This window comes from Thunnus maccoyii, chromosome 19, assembly GCF_910596095.1.
Source record: "Thunnus maccoyii chromosome 19, fThuMac1.1, whole genome shotgun sequence".
Classification (NCBI taxonomy): domain Eukaryota; kingdom Metazoa; phylum Chordata; class Actinopteri; order Scombriformes; family Scombridae; genus Thunnus; species Thunnus maccoyii.
This window is the reverse complement of record NC_056551.1, coordinates 6,917,297-6,935,544: the sequence shown is the minus strand read 5'-3', so window position 1 is coordinate 6,935,544 and position 18,248 is coordinate 6,917,297. Positions and strand designations below refer to the sequence as shown.

The window sequence follows — 18,248 nt, the reverse complement described above, 5'->3', positions numbered from 1 at the left end:
TGCAAAAAGTAGTTCCTTTATTATCTTCACTGTCATAGATTAAAATTGTAGTTACACATTACTAGAGGCATCAATATAGTTTGAACTGTCCACATTTTAAATAAGGTGTGGAGACATCAACTGCTGCAAATCCTTGTGCAGCTTATTGTACCATCACATACAGTAGCAGTAATAATGTCTGTAGTAGTTTAAACAAACACTTTAAGTGACTTAATGCCTCAAATAATGTTTCATTTTAAACTGCAGTCTTACAACACAGACATCCAAGTACTTTAGTTGGTGCAAAGAGTCCAGTGTCAAATCAAAAGGTTTTCCCTGTTGTGAAGTACTGCTTCAGAGCTGTGGTACACCATGGGAAGACAATACTTATGATCACTCAAAAAGATATTTTAAGGTCCAGCTTCATTTCACAAAATGGGACGGAACAAATCAGGTGACATTTTAACCTTTTTTAATATAAATATGACAATCATAATAATTATCTTTGAATAGGCTAACTCTTATACCTGACTATTGTTGAACACAAAACAAAAAACAGAAGAGGAACCAATACACAAAAGATATGAAGACACAGGGCCACTCCAAAAAAAAAAAAAAAAAAATCTCTTCTGGACTCTGCACCTATGTGGCCATCCAGAGCCTGAGGTACAGTGACAGTGAGCAGGAGGACTCCTCACTGAACCGCGCTTTGAATCTGAAAACACACTGTACCTCTGGACCTCCAGGAGGCAATCACCAAGGTGCTGCTGTCCAGTAAAACTGTGAGCATACTTTTGTGACTGTTGCATGGTTTAATGACAGAGGGGAGATATGTGAAGAGACTCAAAGAAATACTATGACAGTATAACAGATGAATAAAAAAAGGTGTATACACACAACGAAACAAAACAAAAAAAAAAAAACAGACTGGCAATTCTCTCTTAGAAAAATAAACACTACCATGGCACAGAACAATAAGGGGACATACTAAATAAGTGTTTCTCATCTTTCTACCACAGAGCCATTGGAGGGGGGGAAAGTTATAAAAATAAGTGTGTTTGTATTCAGAATTTTGAGGAAATTAAACAGTTTTACCCATGTTACCCCTGGAGAAGAAGGTGGGCTGGCAAAAAAAAAAAAACATACCCCCCCCCAAAAAAAAAATTGGCACAACATCACTTAAACAACAAGGCAGGTGTCACTCTGCCACAGAGGCTGATGATGGGCAAGAGTGAGGCTTCCTCTGTCCACATCTGGAACAAAGTGGCAAAGTCTGGTCACCCAGTAGCGGCGGACAGGGATGCTGGTTGTCGGCGTTACCACAGATCACCCTGAGTGAGGCTGCGAGGCGGCAGGTGGTACGACATGACATCACCCACGCCAGATCTCACACAAGCTCACCCTGCAGTTAGTTCACTTTATCCTGGAATATGTAGAGGTTGTTGGTCGTCGCCACTGCAATGATGTTGTCCTGGGGATGCCAGGCAGTATGAAGGATCTTCTTGTTGAAGTCCAAACTGTCCACGCTGATTTCATCCTTCTTGCGCTTGCCACCTGCGCACACCTTGCGGGGCTTTAGGACCTGCATGGGCTTGCTGTTTTCTCGGGACGCCTCCAAGGTTACATCCCGCCTGTGGCCGCGGTCGAACATCCGGAAGAAGTTGTTGTATGAGCCAGTCATCACCACACTGACGGGGACATGGGAGAGGTGTGTGAGCCTTTATCTAAAGCTATGTTGAATTAATGTCCATGACAAAACATTTTTGTGTTTCCATTAAAAAACAAACAAAAACAAAACAACTAATCCTTAAACTAAATGCACCATTGGTATGCAGGTCAATAACTGAACCACTAATATTATCAAAATTAATTTAACTTCATCATGATTAACTAACACTTGATGATTCATATTAGATTGAATGCCAAAAAACAGAATTTATCAACTATAAAATAGGCCTTGCCATCAGCACTTTGGAAACTCACATATTTCTTTATAATAATATTACAAGACTAACAAGAGTTTTGGAGGTCAAATGATCTTTGCCCTGATTTTCAGATGTATCAAAAACCTGCCCTCTAATATAAGGACCTCGGTCTTGGAAATCATATTATAATAGATGAGTGGCATAAACAAGGACATTCCTACCTAGAAAGTTAGTTGTCTTTATGAGGTGTTTTGTTTACCTCCTGCATGCCCTCACCTGTCATTGCCATTCCAGCAGCATTCAAACTTGTCAAAGATGCAGTCATTCTCGTAGAGCGAGCACAGCTTGCTCCTCAGGTACTCATGAACCTGTAACGATAAGAGGCAGGTGTAAAAGGAATACTACTATTAGTAGTGGTGGTACTTATAGTAAAGACTCACACATCCACTGTGAAAGAGCTTCACTACCACAGCAGATTTGTTTTTTCTTATAAAATGAGATTTAAACCTACACGTAACCTTATCATATGTACAAGCTTATTACAATGGAACAAACTTGTTTCTATACAGAAAACAGATACACAGCAGAGTCACATGTTTAAGGTGCCGTCTAGTGGCCATGATTTGAAACTACAAGAATGGTTCAAAAAAGGTGTGGTCACTGCTACAAATCTGTCTTTGTATTGAAATTCAAAGGAAATTTAGTGTTTTGTTTACAGGAGTGGACACGTTATCACCTGAACAATAAAATAACAGGTCTGAAATTAATACTCTTAGTTTTATTTTTGTTGAGACTGTCAGAAAACAATAAATCATGTTAACTAGGAAACAGTTTTCCCATATGAATTTAGCCAGTTTAATTCAAGTGGTTCACACTTACGAGTTGTCTGTGGTATGGAGTAATAAAATGACAGTAAATGCCCTGTATCTAATGCTAATATAATATTAGCAACAGGAGATTCTCAGAGCACAAAGTTACTGAATAGAGGAGGACTGTCATTCACACTGTTGGACCATACCTGCTGCTCTACACTACAGTAGTGCTATAAAACAGTGTTAATTCAAAGCTCATGAGGTCACTCACAATTTGATTGCAATAGTGTAACAAACTTGACACCACAAATTGTTTCTGTGCACGGTGCATCTGTTTGGTCAGTCTCACCTGATAGGTCTCCACTGGCCTGCTCTCCATGTTCAGGTCCCAGATCTTTACAGACAAGTAGTCTCTGGTCATCATGTAGCGTCCGTTGTGGCTAAACTTAACATCTGAGATTGAGGATATGATCTCAGAGAAGAAGGAGCGATTACTGGGGTCTTCTGGCTCCTCAAACACTGGACAAGTAAAAGAAGGTTGATACAAACTTAATTAAAAAGCCAAAGTCAAACTGCAGTACTCTCCAAATGTCTAGTAGGAGATTAAGTGTAGTTCAGTTAGAGCTGCCACAGTATTGATTTTTTTTCTTACTGCACAAATTAGTGAAGGCATTCAAACGGTTGCGGTAACCACCATAAAAAAATATATTTTAAAACCTCAGATGTTATAAAATAATTGCTTCTTAAATCCTGTATTGGCCCGAATATAAGTCGACCCTGATTATAAGATGACCACCCCCTTTTCCAACTCCTGTTTTTGGAAAAATACTTTTTGAATATAACTTATATCACAGTATAGTCACATACTCAAACTCTCCTACCAGGGTCTTGGAAGTGGCCAAAAATTATTTTCTCTAGTAGTTAGCATTTATAAGACTGCCTGTTTATCTTTTTGAGCTCCTTATCATCTGTGACAGTGGTATTGGGCGGCTTGACATGTTCCGTTTCTGCAGTAAAGACATTGGAAGATGCTTTGGACTCATTGTCACTCATGAATTTATTTCCTGCCGTGGCAGAAAAACACATGACACAAGCCTTCAGAAACTTAACTGGACTAATGAAACACTTTTAGGGCTGACTGACTAACACACTCAATATAAATAGACTTTCAGACACTCGCTAGCCTGGCAACATTAAGGCTACAAACAACCCCTAATGCAACACTCCGTGTAGGAGTCAGTTTTACATTGGTACTTTATCCATTCGAAGAGAATATCTGATGTTGTGAACACATAATTGTCTAGACCCCGAATTTAAGATGACCCCACTTTTTCAGGCAAATTTCCAGGGAAAAAAACAGTCTCATATTTGGGCCAATAAGGTTAACTTTTGGAATGCATTAATTCCTGTAGTGGTCTATCCTTTCTAGCCTCTATAGTCTAAATGTCTATCTTTATTTCAGTGTTGTGATTAAGAGGCCGAATTTGCAGCAGGAATATTCCTCAGCATTCGGCAGGCACGTCATTCTTTATGTCAAGCCTGATAGAATAACTAATGTCCCATCACGTGAGCCGCTCACTCAGCAGCCTCACTCTGCGGTGGGCATGATGTGATTGCGTTACCGCGGTAATACAGTATCCGCGGCAGCTCGCTGTTCAGTGATAATCTGGTGGCTTAGCATAATAAATTCAGTACTCAAGCTACCTGTTGAGGTAGAGATATGGTGATTAAAAGTGACCAAAGTAGGTTCTCACATTTGGAGTGCTTGTCACATAGCGCTGAGGCCCTCATGTCACACAGACGGATAGTTCCTTTGCTGCTGCTGTAGACAAAGGTGTTACACTGATGAGGGTGGAACTCAGCTGCTGTGATCACCTCCGTTAGCTCCTCCATGTTGGCTGGTTTAATGTCAACAATATCTGAAGAGCACAGGGTTAAGAGGAATATACAGTCTTTCGCGTGATCAACTTGGGTGATGATGATACACAGAGATGTGCACAGAGCATTTTTGTGGGTCCAAAATATTTCACAAATCAAAAGGAAAACAAAAACTGTCAGACTGATATTGGACTCAAGAGAAAGCAAGGTAGTAAGATCTACTCCTCCTTCATTGAAAAATCCAGAATCTATGAATATGCAAATAGTTTCCATTTCAAAAGTTCAACTGCTGGGTGCAAGATGTCTCCTACTGAAAAGTCCATTCTCAGTATATATGCACTGGAGGCTTTGAGTTTCCACATCACTCCTGTGATGTCACAAATCATGCTCATAGATACATATGCATTATCAAACGTGTGTTGTTTAGTCCGATTGAATCAGACTTTCAGACCTTTTTCCCCTTGGTACACTTAGTTTGCGCAGATCTGAACACTGCAATCGTGCTAAGGTGCAGACCAAAACAACCATACCAAGACCCCTTGAGGAAGTGGTCTCAGTCTGGTACCATGCTAATTCTGAAGTGGTTTGTTTGCGGTGGGAATGTGATCTGACCTCAAACAGACACACATACAAGGCCTACTCTGCAACGGCTTCTGTAGCTTTTAGTGATGCATTTTGGTTCGCTTGGATTTTTTTGTGTGAAAATGAAACAAAAGGAAAATGCAGCAACTAATCCCCTGATTCAGACCATAAAACTCAGAATTAGAGTGAGCACAGAGAAATATCTTCCTTTCAGCAGGTGAATGTGAAAACAGCCTTCTAGAGTCAAACTCTGCACATACAGTATTCTACACAGTGAAGGCAAAACATCCACGTGAAGTAACAATGAGAAAAATACATTTGAGTAGTGGTGGACTTAAAGGATACTGAAGCTGCGGTCAGTAATCTCGAGGTGCCAAAGGTTGATGCGAAGGTCGTCTGCAGACAGGTAAGTCTCATTGTCACTGTTGACTGAGATAGAGTTGATATGGTAGGTGTGAGCATTGGCGAACACCCTCCGTGGACTGGCTTCCACCATGAGGTCCATGGGTATTAAAACTGGTACCTGAGAAATGAACAAACAGGACATAATCTGAAACTGTTAACATTTCTCGTCTGTCACAAAGCTCTTCATAGACTGTTATTATCAGAGCATGTAGCCAGTGTACCACACAGTATTGTATGTATTTAGGTAGCTGTGTGTCTTATGCGCATCTGATGAAACAAATATGCTCCCTTTTAATCAATACAACCCTCTACACTGGTCGTAAGATCATAACAGATGAAGTGAAACAGTCTGTGCAGCATTTGTTAGGTGCATTTAAAGGAGCTGTTAAATCCACAGTGAACACCACCCAGGAGGGAAATCGTTTTAAGATTACAATGCCTTTATTTAAACCTGAATTCCTGTCTTTGAATTTTGTGCCAACAAAGTGTGAAATATGAGCTTATTGGCTGAATGCCTTGATAACTATGCACCCTGAAGGTGCATGGTAGTGACAGGAGTCTAAACGGATCTTAACAGTAGTTCTCTACTGTGGTAGCTTAGATTGGGAGGTGCAGTTTTATTTGCCGTTAGCAACAGAACAGGAAACCAAACCGGTAGCCCCTCCTGACTTCTAACACACCCATGTTTCATACTTTTGAATCAAAGGTCGTCATAAGATTTGGAATTAATAGAGTTTAGCTCTAAAACCTGAAATAATGGGCATTAGCTTCTCTTACAAGGTAGAGGCATAACTATTTATATCCTCCTGTCAAGATGTACTTTGATAGGTCAACTGTTCCCACAGATGCAACTTTTAAATGCAAAAAGGCATTTAAAAGTTGATCTGAAGCTTACATGAAGCTTCAGAAGTCTGAGTTAGTCATATCAAGTGGATATCTGCCACATTTACAGTCTTTTTAGCATCAAATTCCCTCTTTGTGTTTCCTCGGACAGTGTTTCCCTGTTGAGCTGCAGTGGAAGTATAGTAACAAAAAGACTGTACCATTGAAAGATATCTACTTGATTTGACTAGTTTGGACGCTGAAACTTCATATTAGCGTCAGATAAACTTCTAAATAGATTTTTGCACAGAAGGAGGCCTGTGGATTTTGGCTCTCATCACTTGCATTGTAAGTGCATTATGAAGGGATCTTCTAATGGCCAGTATGAACAGGAGGAATGATAAAAGAGGAAACATGTTTCAATTTTGGGCTCATTTGGGCTCCTGACTGTTGCTTTAAGACAGACTTGAAAAATTGTGAACCTGTCCTTTAACATGTACCAACAGTGTTTGACTAACGTTTAACTCACCCTGTTGGTTAACTGTTAATTTTTTAAAGGTTTTAAATAAAGTGTAATCAGCCAGAATGACTGAAAACATCTGTGTGGGTATTTAAAGTGATCCATTCAACATTTAATACACTGTAAAAGTTTCAACCATCAGTATCTGAGCAGCCTGCATTATCTAAGGAAGTAAAACTACTGGGCTGGGCAGCACTGCTCTTATATTAGACCAAGTATAAGTGCAGGGATTATTTTACAGTTCCGCATAGGAACTCTGGTCTGTCTGAGTATTCTCGTGAAATACTCTAAGGTTGTGTATGATTCAAGGACAGACCTGCAGTGACGTGATAGTGTTGGGATCTTTGTAGCGTCCATCCTCCTCTTTGAGGTTATAGCCCTCTGGTCTCTTGTCTCGTTCACTGATTTTCCACAACTTAATTGTCTTATCTGTCAAAGAAAAAAAAACAATGTTAATAGCAGCACCAACATCTTTTTTTTCTTTTTTTCTATGCTTTGTAACATATTTTTGATCACTTTATATTTCCAGTGATAATCGGTGCGTTTACGTTTCATTAGTGCCATTTGGCATTCATTTTAAAAATAATAGTAACTTCAAGAAGCCAAATTTCTAGCGCAGATTTTATTAAGCTGTTTGAGTTCCCGTAAGTCCTTTTCACACACAGAATCTGTAAGATTTGTGTAATAACTTTTTGTGGAGAATGGGCAGTCACCTATGAAATGTCTGTGTAGGTTGCATTCACACAATATGATGGTCCTAGAAAGGAGGAGGTACTTTATTGTGGTTAGGGGATCGAGTCTTCCACCTTTCAACCCACAGAGACCAGTGCAGCAATGTTTTTTACACCTTCAAAAATCTAGTGTGGACTTCTTGAATAATTAATTTACCATTAGTTGACAACAGGAACTGAGCAGCATTCTTCTGAGGAAGCCAGCGAATCTTGTTGATCTTCTCTTCTATTTCCAAACTCTTCAAGTAGTCAAACTCGGGCTCATGGCTCTGGAAAGTGCTGTAAACATTGTACTCGCTCCGGAACTGAGGCTGATTCTTATTCTGCCGGGAGCCGGGTGAAATATCAGACAAAGATGAAAAGAACTGACGTTAGACAAGAACAAGCCAGTGTGGTGATTTTTGTTCTATATTTGATAAGTTTCATTTCAAAAAGCCACATTCATCTTTTGAATAAGAAGTGACAGCTACTTTTACAAAGAAATATAACTGGCATGGATGTAAAGCACATCACTTGTTAAACTTTAAATCTCTGCTTACAAAATAGCTACCAGAATAAAATCATCTCTTTTTGAGTATTTGAGTTCAAGTGTTGACTTTCTCGAAAATGTCTTGTGTGTGGGGAATAAAACTCAACAGAAGACAGAAGACAGCTGTACCTCTATTTCCTGCTGGAAAATGACGACACGCCCACCCTTGTCTCCTGTAGCCAGCAGCTCCCCTGTGTGGTTAAACTCAACTGTAGATATGATGTCCGCTGAAAAACAAAAACACAAACATGACAGACATTTAAGATGGCATTTGCAATAAGGTTATTCTTGAACTGATGTACAGAAATAGACCGGCCTCTTTCCTATACTAAAGACAATGAGGAGGCGCTAAATTAATCCCAACTAACCCTGGATTTATCAGTCCGGGAATCAGAGCGCACTAGATGGACAAGTGTAGGCCGGAGACGCAGAAGGATGTCAGAGCATGTAGAGCAGACGGAAAAGAGTAACCTAGTTTTTTTCCCTTTTCTCTCCCCCCTCAATTAGACAGCATTACCCAGCAGCAGTATGTTGCTTTATAAACCGAAGCTCGCTCACGCACGCATGCATACATGCTTAACCCTTTCCTGCCCACTGAAGCAGAAACACAATGCTGCAAAAGGTTGCAGTAGGAGGTCTTTGTGAACACTGTATTCCCTGAGGCCCAAGGTAGGGGGTAAGACATCGGAGTACCAGGAGCTAAGCTAGCTAGGCTACTTGAGTGACCACAAACTGTTCTATTAGGACAGCAACTAACAAATTATTTTTCCATTGTCCAGTAGTTATCATTTAATTTTTCCAAAAAAATCATTTTTGGAAAAGAAAATTCAATTTTTTTATTTTTTCTCTTTTATAATGAGATTATGAAAATGCATTTGTTAGCAATAGCTAATGGAAGTAAGTAAATGGCTGGAAACTGCATAAATCAAGAACAATGAAAATGTTAGCAAGTAGGCATGTACAAATATTCTGTCACTCCATTGTAGGAATGTGTTTAAGAGCTGAAACATTCCAGAACATAATGAAGTCGACAACTTTACAGCCTTACAGTAAAGCATGCTGCCAGTCTTTAGATTCTGTGTTCCAGTAGGACTTTACCTTTGTTTTGCTTATTTGGGGATAGAAAACTAGAAGACACAAAATAATAAGCTGCACCTTCCTGAAGATTTCTATCCTTAGCGCCAAAAACATCTGATCTGCTCAATAGAAATGGCTCTATCTTATAGACTAAAATAAAATGAAGAAAAACTATACATTCTTAAGTACATATTCATTCAAAAAGGTACATCATGTTGGAAATGACTCCCTCATTTCAATAAGCCCATTGTGTTGGGTCAGTAGGTGTGCCTACATAGAGGGCCATTTCTATTGTTTACCTTGCAGTGATTGAGACAGAGCGGGAAATTACTGCTGATGTGATGACTTCCTAGAACTCCTGTTTAATAGGAGTATACTGTAAATTAGTTCACAGTTCATACTGTGCCTTGCATAAGTAGACTGTGAACAGCAATTTTCAAGTCTCGCCACGGATTCTCAACTGGATTGAGGTCTGACTGGGCCATTCTAAGACTACCTCCACACTAATACGTTTTCATTTTAAAACAAAAACGATCTCCGTCCACACAAGCATTTTAGCACCATTTCAGATATACTCCCCATCCATACTAACATGCCTGAAAACACATATCACATATCCATTCATGTACACTCGGCATGCGTGTCCCAGTGTAAACAGGAAGCAGATTGGTGCATGTCGTCCAAATAATAGCTTGCCTCCTACGCATGTAGGTAGTAGTAGCATTATGAAAATGCAGAATTTAACTGCACAACAGCTGCAACCATAGACAACGTCATCATCATTATACATGTTGAATTAACCACTGGTAGTCAAGGCTGATGTCGTTTGTTTTCTTCCAGAAAAGGGTCACGTGACAGGTACTTGACAAATCAGGGAAGGGCACATCGTGACTGATAAGACCCAATTAGGAAGCAAACGTGGGTGTCTGCATTATTGTTTTCAAAAGTCTCTGTTTCCGTCCATCCAGATTAAAACGTAGTCTTGCTGGAATAGTGTGGACACTAGGCATAAATGTAGCAAAAGTTATGCATTTTAAAATGAAAAAGTAGTAGTGTGGATGTAGCCTAAGACATAGACATTCTTCGCCTGTATAGCTCTGGCTGTATGCTTAGGGTCACTGTCCTGCTGGAAGGTGAACCTCCGTCCCAGTCTCAAGTCTCTTGCAGACTGAAACAGGTTTTCTTCAAGAATTACTCTTTATTTGGCAACATCCATCTTGCCCTCAATCCTGGCCAGTTTCCCAGTACCTGCTGATGAAAAGCTTCCCTACAGCATGATGCTGCCATCACACAGTTTCACTGTGGGGATGGTGTGCTCAGCGTTCTGCACCAGGGCCAAAAAGTTCAATTTTGGTCTCATCTGACCAGTGTACCTTCTTCCATATGTTTGCTGTGTCTCCCATTTGGCTTGTGGCAAACTCCCAACGGGATTTCTTATGGCTTTTTTTTCCCCCAGCAACAGCGTTCTTCTCATCACTCTTCCATAAAGGCCAGATTTGTGGAGTGCACGACCTATAGTTGTCCTGTGGACAGATTCTATCACCTGAGCTGTGGATCTTTCCAGCTCCTCCACTGACTACATTAACATGCACAAAATATTCCAGTTCCCTTATTCCAAAAAAGACAATCTTGCTACTAAGCTGTTTACATAGCTAATGAAAATGATTATTCCACTAATATTCCCATTTACATGCAGAGGGTTTTCAGGGTTTCCTTCTGCTCCGGTGGGAACGGGAATCACAAGATCTCCACAGGCAGTGAAGCAAACCACCAAGATGAAAAACATTAGTGAGCTGCTGCCTGATATTTATAAGTGATATTGATATGACTGATGTTATAAATTTATAGTTACAGCCACATCCAGTACCTAGGTTGGCCCATGATGTTCACTACACCGCTAAGTGCTTTTGGTGCATCACACCGAGTCGTCACTGTCGGTCCATGGCTGCATGTCAGGATAATAACCAATCCCCTCCGTCCCCGTCTTGGAGAAGGTGCGCTCTTGTTTTTCCAGCCCACCCTGAACAGCTCTCCACTCTCCTCTTATTCCTCTCCTCTATCTGCCTTCCTGCTCCAGCATATGTCGTTTTGCCTGAGCAGGGATGCGTTACACAACCAGCCCATCATGCATTTCTATCCCAGCCTTGCAAACTGTTGGCTAATTGGTTTGGTTACAACGCACTGGGCTGATCATAAACAGGCAAGAGGTCGTGTGTCGCAAACTGCGGTAAACACCCCAATTGAGATGCATAGTCTGAATGCTCTGTCACGTCCCAAGAATGCTCTTAAAATCGGAATAATATTGGTATATCTCACGTCTTAATCGGAAAACGCTACATTTAGAAAAAGGCTTGACTCGGAATATCCAAACATAATATGCTGTTTACATGACCATGATCAAATTCAAAATATTGTCATATTCGGAATAATGGTGGAATATTAGTGTGCATGTAAACATAGTCAATGGTCTCTTATTTAGCTTCTCTGATTAATGCTATCCTTGCCCTGTCCGTCAGTTTAGGTGGACGGCCTTTTCTTGGTAGATTTGCTGTTGTGCCATATTCTTTTCATTTTCTAATGATGAATTTAATGATATGCAAAACTTGGGATAATTTTTATAACCTAATCCTGCTTTGTACTTCTCCACAATTTTACCCCTGACCTGTTTGGTGAGCTCCTTGGTTGTCATGATGCTGTTTGTTTATTAATGTTCTCTAAGAGAACATTAGGCCTCTCTGAGGCCTTCATGGTACAGGTGTATTTATATTGAGAGTAAATTGCACACAGGTGGACTCTATTTAACTAATTCTGTGACTTCTGAAGGTAAGTGGTTGCAACTGATCTTAGTTAGGGGTTTCACAGCGAAGTGGGTGAATACATATGCACTCAACACTTTTTAGATTTAGATTATGGACTATACTGTGTTGGTCCATTACATACAACCCCAATAAAATCCATTTTAATTTGTGGGTGTAACATGACAAAACATGGAAAAGTCCAGGGGGTGCAAGGCACTGTATCATTCAGCATCTCTGAAACTCTGTCTGTCACCAGTCATCTGGCCTGTACAAGACTCTATTGCCTCACTGCAACCAAGATCAGAGCCCATGATGCAGGCATAGCATAAGTGGTGCCTGTCTGCAGCTCTTCATTTAAACCAGCGCACTGCGATCGCTTCTTCTTTTACCATTCCTCTCTGAAATACTGAAACTGCTCTGCCAACAAAAAGTGCTGAACAAAGTCCATATTTTGCTGTGTAGATCAATTTTGAATCAAACAAGGACTCAACCATGCACTGTGCATGGTTGAGTCACGGCGTTCAGTTACTAACCTCAGTGACACTCACGTCTGCACTTCCTGTAACAATACGAGCCTTCCAGTAGCTCGCCAGTGGAAAGCTTTTAATGGGAAGCAGCAACAGCAGGAAGTCTTTAGCAGTACCTTAACACAGCGATTACAGCTCCAATACAGCAAGAGGTTCAGAAAACAGCCTGTAGTCTGACTACCTATGAACGTAACATAGAAGCAGAACCACAGAGACTTGCTACACAACACGCAACCCCTGCAACATTTCTAGGGGTTTCTTTCAGTTATCCAAACAGACATTATGACTCTCTAAATGACATTATGACTCTCTCAATCATATTGAAATTCAGTCATGTCAATATGTATGATTAATTCCTTCATACAGGCTGCCTACCCTTGTAATGCACCTGAAAGGAAAACAACGAATCCAACTCTAAAGTCATAGAACACAGCCAGTCAGAGTTTCATATGAGGGTTCATTTCATAAGTCGAGTCTGCATCATTCCACTAATAGTTTTAAGTAATGTAATTAATTATGCATGTTCAGTCCAACTCAGACAGACAAAAACCGGAGCTGTACTCTCCAACAACCGCCTGGAAGATGAAGCAGGTTGTTTCTGACGCAGCAGTCTATTAATGTTTGCTAAAATAATGTCACTCTGTACCCTAAAACACCCCACTGATGGAATAATGAGATAACAGAAGGCATAAAGGTGTCATTTAAGTCTATTTATAAGATTTCTTATTTTTATGATCACAATAGATGTTAAAGAGAGACTTCTGACTTTTCCTGTTTTAACAAATACCTTAAAATGTTCTCCATTACCAAATATGCTTAATATTACACCATAATCCATGATTTTCAGTTTATTGTTCAGCACGGTGAATTATTAAGAGGTACACTGTAAGGACAGGGATTCTTGTGCAGGTGTGTTTAATAAGGTATTGTTTCATTAATCATTACAGAGGTAATTGGAACAGGACTTGTGATATTCGCCCAGCCCTGCTTTATCTCTGGTCATCTGCATGATGAGCATACATGGTGAGCCAGACAGTTTAGTGCAACTATACGGCATGATCAAGGACACAGACAGTCACAGTTTGTGTTAAGACGTATTATATTACTGTCCTGCAGCAGGGAGTGCATAGGTAAAAGGTGTGGCATCATGGTTTGTCACACCATGGCACAGCTAAATTGTGCTCTCTCTAGTCAGTGAAAATGGAACACATAAGGAAGATGTTGATACTATCTGTTCACTCACTGCAAGCTGCTGTGTATTACCTGTAATACCCCCTCCCTCCCACACTTTCCCATCCTTGCTTTACGCTTAGAAATACAAATTCTTGGCAGAGCTCATACCTTCAGCTACGTCGTCATCGATGGCTCCTTTCACCTGAGAGAAGCACCACTGCATGTCACCTCCAGGTCCTGCAGAGATAAAAAAAAATAATAAACATTCAAGCAAATTTCTCGCTGGTTTAATGTCAATCTTCCTGATGTTTTCCAGAGCTTAACTGTATAGCTGTTGGCATTTACTATGACGTACAAATGGGTTGACATTTTTGGCTAATAATGAAACCGAGAGCTTTAGCAACAATATCTTACATGATGTGACCCTTACACATGCCTGTGAGCAGCATATTTCTGCATGGTGTGACCTTCTGCAGTGAGAGATTATTGAAATGATGTTGGGGCTTAAGAAACACGGCAGACCTGTTGCAAAAAATTTGTGCGGTCATACATGTGCACATATCCTCTCACAACTTCTGCAAGTCTAGAGAGACTGAGATCGAAATTTATCTCACGCAAGACCTTTCAAATCTGTCCTGAAACAAATCAAGATATAGCCAACCTCGAACTGCTCCGCACACGATACCTGCACAACCAGTTGTACATTAAATGGCCAACAAGTTTAAACCGTTTTGAAATACAGGCCATTCAAAGATTTGAGACTTAGTTGCTACTGTGTTTTTTTCTCCTGTAGAGAAAAAAAGAGTCAACTGTGAATCATGTTCACATATACAGACTAAACTCCAGATCAGACTAACAGGAGGTGAATTCAGTCTTGAAACATTTTTTTTATTTTAAGCCAAACAGGAGTTGCTCTCATGCCAGACTCCTATGTTAGATATACATTTAGAAAAAACATGCTGCCTTGTTTGATGTTATGACCATCATCACTCGCCTCAATGAGTTCTCCATCAACATGGCTCATTGCACAACAAAGGTAGATGAATTCCGCATATTTTTTATACACGTGATCATTTCTGTTATTACACAATGAAGACTGGTCTGCTTTGTCAATAAAAATGTCCAACTCATGGTGGAACATCTCTGCAGTGAAATCAAGGACATTTATGAGTCACCATGGTTTCATCAAACGTGTATTCTGAAATGAATCATGATTTAAAACAAGAAGCCAAGACAGGGTTGGTACTGCTCAGGACAAAATGCACACTCTTCTTGACTGCCGGCATTTTTTTTTTTTTTTTTTTTACAAAAGAAAAAAATGCAGAATGCATACAGGTGTTTTAATGTGCAAATCATCTCATCAATCAGTTTCAACAAGAGGATAGTGTGCAATGCCTCTGTCTGGGGACCAGTGTCATTTCCCCGCCCAAATGGACCAAATACATGTACTAAATATATTACTAGTGACCTATTTTTGCTAAATGAGTAAATAGCCATCAATCTAATTTGACTACAAAGGACTGAAGACGCACATAATCTTTAGTCTACACCCACTACACAAGTATCAGCTGATGAATGAAACATGAAATGCTACGTTAGGCTAAATAAATCCTTGACTATCTTGAGTTTTGATTGAGGTGGAGATTTTACAGCTCCAGGTTTATTTATGACCCCCACCAACTAGCTCTCTAATTCTTCGGTCCTTTTAGTCAGAAATTGCAAAAAATATTTAACAGCTAGTCAAATCTTGCAGCAGGCCTGTACTGCTAGCCTGCATGTGGGCAATGTCAAAGTTTGAGCTAACGTTAGCTCGCCAGTCATGGCATGTTTGAGAAATGTGTGCACGGGAGTAGAAACCAGCCAGTTACGCCACTATGTGCTTCTCTTTCAGCAATAACAGCAGACCAGGTATCTTACAAATCAGTGGTTTGTAACAAAGCTGACAAGCAGCCGTTAACGTTACAGCTACGAGAAGTCACAGCGATACTTGGCTAACAGAAATTAGCTTGCAAGACCGGTCCCAGGCCGGTGAAAATAATGGTAAACAGCTATCGTCTGCTAGCAGCAGCTGGCTAGCTTAGCTTTAGCCGGCTCGGTGATGACACCGGAGTTTGCTGGTTAGCTACCGTTAGCACTAGCACAGTTTTGTTAGCTTGCTGCCGTTAGCTTAACTGACACTCGGCTGTTGGTGAAATCTTGCAACCGTCGAGGCGGCGAGCTCGTCGGAACAGAGTCGTGTCGTAAAAACGCCGGCTTGTCTGTGGTTGTTAATATATATGAGTGTGTGTGTATAATGGTTAAACTGAATTTACCTGCCATGACGAGACAGACAGTCACGATCCTGCTTCCCACTCCCACGCGCTGGGTTCGTGGGATCTGAACTTTTTTCTTCCGGGCGCTAAATTAACCGTAACACCGGTTATAATATTGCTCGCCTTCCCTTTTCTTTCCTGCTCCTCACTCTGTTTCTCTTTCTGTGTATGTTTGTCAGTCATAGACTGTATTCTATGGTGTCAGTCAGTCACTGTCCCCCGCCGGCTACTCCGCATCATCCCACAAGTCACTTCTCCCCCACCCCTCTCTAGTCTCTTTCCGTACGTGAACCCAGAGGGTTTTTATGATGCGCGCACACACACAGCGAGGCAATGCACATGCACGCGTGTGCACGTAGATGAATAGATACATATAATAGTGATTATGAGTATCAGACTGTCCTACTCAAGCAGCAGCCTAATACTGGTACTTCATACAAACATTACTGAAGTATTATTATTGTCTTGTGTTGAAAAGCACTAAAGTACAATGTTACTCAGTTTAACATCCATTTCAATATGACTACATACCCAACCACCCTTCTCCAATTCAAGGATGCTTTCCAAAATTGTGGTTATATTATTTTGATTTGAAAGCTTTCTCAATTTGTATGAGTACATATAGTCTAAGCAGACTGTATATACTGTACATATATGTCCATAGCACAGTCCATATTTCCTTTGTACAGTCAATATTTCATTTCAAGTTTTATATCCCATTTCAAAACTATTCCATTCTGTAAATACATTTTAAATTTGAAATTTTTCATTTAATACTGGTACTAGTTTGTTTATTTTATTATTTCAATATTATTATTACCTTACTCTTGTTATATTTTTATTCTTCTATGTTGTGTTTGTGGGGGCAAACACCAAGACAAATTCTTTGTCTGCTTGCGAACTTGGCTAATAAATAGATTCTGGTTCTGATCCTGATACTCTATCCGCCAATATGCACATAAATCACCTCTGTATATACAGTGACTCATTATCCATGCATTATTTATTCCACTATTCTTTGCACTGCTATGCACTCTTGCACTACCACAACCTTGTATATAATGTAGTATACAATAACAATCTGACCTGTATACAGATACTGTTTACCAAACTCTTGCCTGCTAGCCATGTCATATGTTTATGTTTGCTTATTTTAGTTGTGCTTGTTCTTTGTTTAGCTATTTGTATGTATTTGAATGCTCTTGCACTGTGAATTAGTAATATTGAAGGCTATAGAGAACTAGCACAAATTACTTGTATGTGTCAACATACTTGGTCAATAAAGTTGATTCTGAAATATTTTCTCATGAGGTAAAAGCATACAAGATTCAAAGCAAATTTACAGTAATTGATTGATCAATACTTGATTGATTGAAGAACAGTAAGGATACTCTGTAATTCTTGACTTTCCAGAGGCAGTTAAAAAGTACTTCATAAAAAATGATTTTAGAACATTCTTAAAAAAGTACAAATTCAGGAAAATCTCCTCAGTAGCTGTCTGTTACTTTTTTTTTTATCATTGATACATAAACATAAGCACAATCAGAATCAGATTCGTTTGTCATTGTTGTACTGTTAACATCTTTTAAAGTGGCAAACCTAGAATAAAAAAACTTACAGCTGCTGAACTATTTTGACCTATAAATGAGGCCTCACAAGAAGATAACCTTTCAAGGTCTTGGGAAAATGTCAGAAACTCTCTTAAGCATAAATGGATTCATATCAGTGAAACATAGACAACATGCAATGTGTTAAACGTAAAATATGGACTGTTGTGGTGATAAAAATAGTTTGGTTGTAAAATGCTTACCTGTTTCTATTCATATAAAATATATAAGTTTTTGTTTAAAAAATAGATCCAAGTTAGTGATTCGCAACTAGACAGTAACAACTGTCAGTGTTGCAGACTGTAAGTAGAAGACAATCACAATAATTATGTAAATTATGTTTTTGGATCATCTGGGTTTACTTTGGTGAACTGACATAGAAAGCTAGAAAAAGAGGAAAAAATAGAAGAGACACTGATAGACTTGAATCTGCTTATTTCAAAAATGCTGTTAGTTTACATACTTGATTAGTGAGCTTAAATCTGATAATAAAGTTATGATAATACAGCACTGATTATGTTCTGTGTGGACACTTATGTGCACAGATATGAAAAACAAAACTGCAATGAGC

The 18,248-nt window shown here is 39.6% G+C and overlaps 1 protein-coding gene across 2 annotated transcripts; it reads right to left on the bottom strand.

Moving 5' to 3' along the window:
* Positions 1 to 2: 2 nt before the first annotated feature.
* Positions 3 to 16,347, bottom strand: ppp2r2ab (protein phosphatase 2, regulatory subunit B, alpha b). Of its 2 annotated transcripts, none has more exons than XM_042395813.1 (10): positions 16,071 to 16,347; positions 13,927 to 13,995; positions 8,313 to 8,410; positions 7,812 to 7,977; positions 7,240 to 7,352; positions 5,522 to 5,699; positions 4,471 to 4,635; positions 3,066 to 3,235; positions 2,181 to 2,272; positions 3 to 1,667 (listed from the first exon to the last, which is right to left on the bottom strand). In XM_042395813.1, the coding sequence occupies exons 1-10, from the start codon at positions 16,075 to 16,077 to the stop codon at positions 1,388 to 1,390; spliced, it is 1,338 nt and encodes a 445-aa protein (XP_042251747.1). In that variant the 5' UTR covers positions 16,078 to 16,347; the 3' UTR covers positions 3 to 1,387. The 2 variants fall into 2 exon arrangements, with proteins under 2 accessions (XP_042251747.1, XP_042251748.1); XM_042395814.1 differs by lacking the exon at positions 16,071 to 16,347 and adding an exon at positions 15,935 to 16,005.
* Positions 16,348 to 18,248: the final 1,901 nt, after the last annotated feature.

Coding starts and splice junctions, on each gene's coding strand:
- ppp2r2ab (XM_042395813.1), bottom strand. Junction 4,636..5,521: donor GATTACTGACCGCAGCTTCA/GTATCCTTTAAG, acceptor TGTGCTCTTCAG/ATATTGTTGACATTAAACCA. Junction 3,236..4,470: donor ATGTGACAAGCACTCCAAAT/GTGAGAACCTAC, acceptor TTACTTGTCCAG/TGTTTGAGGAGCCAGAAGAC.